The sequence below is a fragment of the Triticum aestivum genome, chromosome 2D (assembly GCF_018294505.1).
Source record: "Triticum aestivum cultivar Chinese Spring chromosome 2D, IWGSC CS RefSeq v2.1, whole genome shotgun sequence".
Classification (NCBI taxonomy): Eukaryota; Viridiplantae; Streptophyta; class Magnoliopsida; order Poales; family Poaceae; genus Triticum; species Triticum aestivum.
The window spans coordinates 619,513,151-619,517,450 of record NC_057799.1 but is presented as its reverse complement, the minus strand read 5'-3'; the positions used below and the strand labels follow the sequence as shown (position 1 = coordinate 619,517,450).

The following is a 4,300-nucleotide window of genomic DNA, read 5'->3' as shown; positions in this document are numbered from 1 at the left end:
GGAGATGTTCTCTTTATTTTCTTTTGGACAGAGATGTTCTGTTTAATTATCTAGAAAATACTCCATCCGTCATGAGGGAGAACTACACTAACAAGCCATATATCTAGACATTACCATAATCATCACCATCATCAGCAGAATTATGCAGAAACCAGACAGCACCCACGATAAATCCAGGAGCTATCAACAATGTGATTTGGCCTTATTTAAGGAGCTACCAACACAATGTGTTCTGAACAAGATTGCACAGAACGATGCCGGAAGGAGATAAAAAGAGTTGACTGACATATTCAAATCTTGAGGCTTTCGCCACTCGGGTACAATTATGTTAGCGAAACATCTGTTCGATCAACTCCACAGAAGCAAAACAACGATGACAACAAAGTTCCCTCTAATCGCTCCTACAAGCCCACACATTGTGATCGTGTGGGGCATTTTTAACTCTAAGGAAAGTTTCCAGAACACAGTGAAGAACAGGCACATCTCATCGCATGGTGACTAAAGCAGCCGCGTCGAAGGGCTTCACTTCTTCCTCTTCTTCGGGGGCTGGAGCGAGTCCTCGTCGTCGTCCTCCTCGTCATTGTCGTTGTCCTGGTCGTCATCCTCCTCTTCTACTCCATCCTCATCGTCTTCAGCAGCGACTTCATCGTCATCATCGTCATCGTCCTCATTGTCATCGTCGTCGTCGTCGTCATCATCGTCGTCACCTCCTCCACCTTCCTGCTCCTCTTGTTCTTCCTCATCATCCTCGCCATTCTCCTCACCCTCGCCTATTTGTTTCTTCTTGGCGTCACTGGCCTTGGGGTTGTCATACTCCTCTCCTTCCGAGATTTCCTCTTCGCCCTCCGCGAAGTCGCCATCCTCGTCCCCGTCATCATCTTCGCCATCTTCATCACCAGCATCAGTAGGGGCAGATTCATCGCCCCTCTTTCCACCCATCTTGAAGTCTGGCATACCACAAATAATGCCCTGTACAACAATCAGGCAAACATAGTTAAGTCACAATACCAACATCCAGACCAAAGCTTGAAAACAAAACCTGAAAAACCCACAAACACAACACAAGAACAAAGGATTAATAAAAGTGACCAAAAGCTAGTCAGTAACAAGCGGCATGGAAGCAGATCATGCGTTTTTCTTATGGTAAACTCAGCAAGTCATATTAGTGAGCAAAAAGAGCAGAGCTCAATAAACAACAACCCTGCTTGCTATCCTAGAATCGGCTGCTGTGCACTGTTTGTCAGCGCTTATCACTTTAGCAGGAAAGGAGCAGACCAGCTGAAGCTTCAGGCTAGTGTAGCCTGATCTCACCCCTCAGTTCCTCACTTATAAAGAGGCTGAACAACCTCAGTTTTATCACTTATACACAGCTCAGCCAGTTTACCTTCAACCCATATATCTTCTGAATCCCTCCGTTCCTAAATATAAGTCTTTTTAGAGATTCCACTACAAATTACATATGGATGTATATAGACATATTTTAGAGTGTAGATTCACTCATTTTACTCCGTATGTAGCCCATAGTGGAATATCTAAAAAGACTTATATTTAGGACACAAAGATCTACCTCCATAACCACAAGCATGTCCATGCAGTTCCATACCTTGTATGCTACTCTGGACCATGTTGTGGTTGGGAGCACAGAAATGACAAAACCATGTGGTGCTCACTTGCAGCGAAGCCCCTTGGCTTTGTGGACAAACATGGACAGTGAGAGGAGAAAGCGACCCTATCACAAATATCTCTAGTCAGAGGACCCCCACCGCAAATAATTACAGAAAAGTCCCCTGTGTCACTCTCAATGGCGAGCAGGCACAGACAGGTGGGGCCGTGGGCGCGACAGCTCTCGCGTCAAAGACAGCCTGGCTCACGCTTAAGAAAGTGATTAACCGTAGCATAATACGCACGTATACCGTCACTTGACTACATGTTAAGCTACGAAGTTTTTTCTTCAGGGAGAGAGAGAGAGCATCTCTGAAGGCATATTCGCGTGGCCTGTGGGGAGCGAATATTCGGGCCCGGGTGGCAAGGAGCTGTAATAAAGAAGCAAGCTGCAAGGAGCGGGCTGAGGCAGGGCCCACCCACACGGAACTGAAGCCCACAACCGAAAACCGCAGCCTAGAGCGCACCACACGGTTCCGCATCCGGAAAAGTCCAAACCATATCTCACTCTCGCAACGGTACAAAAGCTGGATGGAACGGCCGTGATATTATTTTTTTCTTTCACACATCTTTTTTCGTATATAAAAAAATACACGCATGCTACTCGAGGATGAAAAAAAGAACATCAAAGTAACCCACACGAAAATAGTAGTAAAACGACAGAGAGATGTGATTTTTGCCGCACGGATTTCGTTTGGGCTTTACCTCGGTGTCGGTGCCGGTGCCGACGGTGAGCAGGTCGGCGAGGACGTCGTCGTCGCCGGCGGCGGGGTGCATGGCGGTGTCCATCTGCAGGGGCTGAACACGTGGGCAGGCAGGAGAAATCAACACGTCAGTCACAGAGACGGGGCTTTACTTTTACCGTTAGTTAGTAGCCAGAGGCAGGAGCACACAAGCAGCAGGAAACCTTAAAACCTCCGCCCGCAACATTTTACTTTCCCAACAAGGTTTGGGCCGGCAGAAAAAAAGCGGTTCTCCCCAGAGAAGTTGTTGCACCTAATTCTAGCAAAAAATCCACCCTATCCTCCGCTGCTAGCAGGTCAGAGAACAGAGGCGAAAACACATATTTTCTTCTGAACAGATGGTACTACTGCCACTAGCTAGCTCACAGAAGTGCCAGGCAAAGATAAGAGAGAAAACGAGTATACAGAAAACGAGGAAGAAGAGCAGGAGTATATTTCTCTCAGCGAGTGAGAAAATCTGTGCTGAAGCCTGACGGTTTCAGACTCTGCAGGTGCACACAAACGAGCTCATAGCACAATTTGCCATGGCCTGCCAGAGCAGAGCCTAGAACAGGTGCGAAATCCAACCTCTCGGCAGCTAGGGTTAATTGACAGGAGGAACAAAAGAGATATGATTATGCAATATGCATACTACTAGTAGCAGTCGTGAAAAGTAGTTGAGATGCGTTAATAAACGCGAGATAAACAGGAGAGGTTAGTTACCTTGTTGTTGTGAGGAGGCAGAGACTGCAACAGACCACAGATCTGGAGGTCTCGAGGATATATGAGCGCTCTCAACGGGCAGAACTAGGCCGACTCCATGGGAGGAAGGAGAGAAAGAGGATGCTGGAGAGAGAGAGAGAGAGGATAGAGGAGCGGGCAGCACGGGCAGAAGGGGCAGGTGGGCAGTGATGTGTGCGCGGAGGGCAGACGCGTGAATTCTCCGCTAACCCGAGGACCCGACCGAGATTTTGTGCCGCTGGTTTGTAGAAGGACCCGGTGCATGGCAGGAAATCCGTTCGAGAGAGAGGCGGAAGGAAAGGGATCATCATCGTCGGATCAAACGGCCAGCGTGAAGCCAGGCCGCGCCAGATCCCCACCGAGAGCGCCGGTCGTCGTCGCCCGCCCGTTGGGAGCGGAGCGGCCGCACCTGCGGGCCCCGGAGGTCATACACATCGCCCGGGACGGGAGCGCGTCATCGGCGGATTGCGCGTGACGTGTCCCCTCCGCGTCCTTGCACCGCATTGAGTAGTGGGAGCTCTTGAAAGAAAAAATGTTTATGTTGGAAAAAAAAAAGCATTGAAGGCTAGCGGCTGGGGTAGGTGAGAACACGGCCGTGACACATCGGGCAGAAGAGAAATATCTGTGCAACGTCAGGTCAGATCAGGTGGGAGCCCCGCCCGTTCTTCACGTAACACGGCAGGTCTAGCAGCACGCGTGCTTAACGGCGTCCATGGTGACAGCAAACGGGTCGACATGCCGCACCCTGCACTTCCGCCACTGACATGTGGGCCTGTTGAGATCCCGGCCCGCATGTCAGGTGCCCACCGTTAGGCAGCGCACGGCAAAGAAAGGAAAAATCTCGTTAACCACAAAGGCACCGTGTCACTTTGCGAGCTGGATGCTTGTGGCGGATGGCAAGTCGGGGAATAGGATTCCTAACTTCTGCAAGGCAGAAGAAACTTTGGATATCAGCTGATAAACACGCTCGAGTCAGCACCATTTAAAGAAAGGCTCTAGGTTGCCTGACCCACCGACCGCTCTGTGTGCCTCCTAAAATTCACGCTCTGCATAACCAAAACCCAAATCTACCTGTTCTCTCAGAAATCTACCCCAAACAAAAGACAAGATCCGACACCCAGCATGGCCTAATCGGTGCAGTAAAAATCCAGCCGAGTCGTCAAACTGGAGCTTCC

General features: G+C 49.7%; 1 protein-coding gene across 2 annotated transcripts; it reads right to left on the bottom strand.

The window, feature by feature from the left end:
• Positions 1-264: 264 nt before the first annotated feature.
• Positions 265-3,422, bottom strand: LOC123055009 (phosphopantothenoylcysteine decarboxylase subunit VHS3). Of its 2 annotated transcripts, XM_044478904.1 has the most exons (3): positions 3,108-3,422; positions 2,368-2,460; positions 265-969 (listed from the first exon to the last, which is right to left on the bottom strand). In XM_044478904.1, the coding sequence occupies exons 2-3, from the start codon at positions 2,449-2,451 to the stop codon at positions 523-525; spliced, it is 531 nt and encodes a 176-aa protein (XP_044334839.1). In that variant the 5' UTR covers positions 2,452-2,460; positions 3,108-3,422; the 3' UTR covers positions 265-522. The 2 variants fall into 2 exon arrangements, with proteins under 2 accessions (XP_044334839.1, XP_044334840.1); XM_044478905.1 differs by lacking the exon at positions 2,368-2,460 and having other exon boundaries at positions 3,108-3,404.
• Between the last annotated feature and the right edge of the window lie 878 nt (positions 3,423-4,300).

Excerpts from the sequence above, each read along its gene's own strand:
- LOC123055009 (XM_044478904.1), bottom strand. The coding sequence starts at position 2,451 with ATGGACACCGCCATGCACCCCGCCGCCGGCGACGACGACGTCCTCGCC. Across the intron at positions 970-2,367 it reads GCACCGGCACCGACACCGAG|GGCATTATTTGTGGTATGCC; the intron begins GTAAAGCCCAAA and ends ATTGTTGTACAG.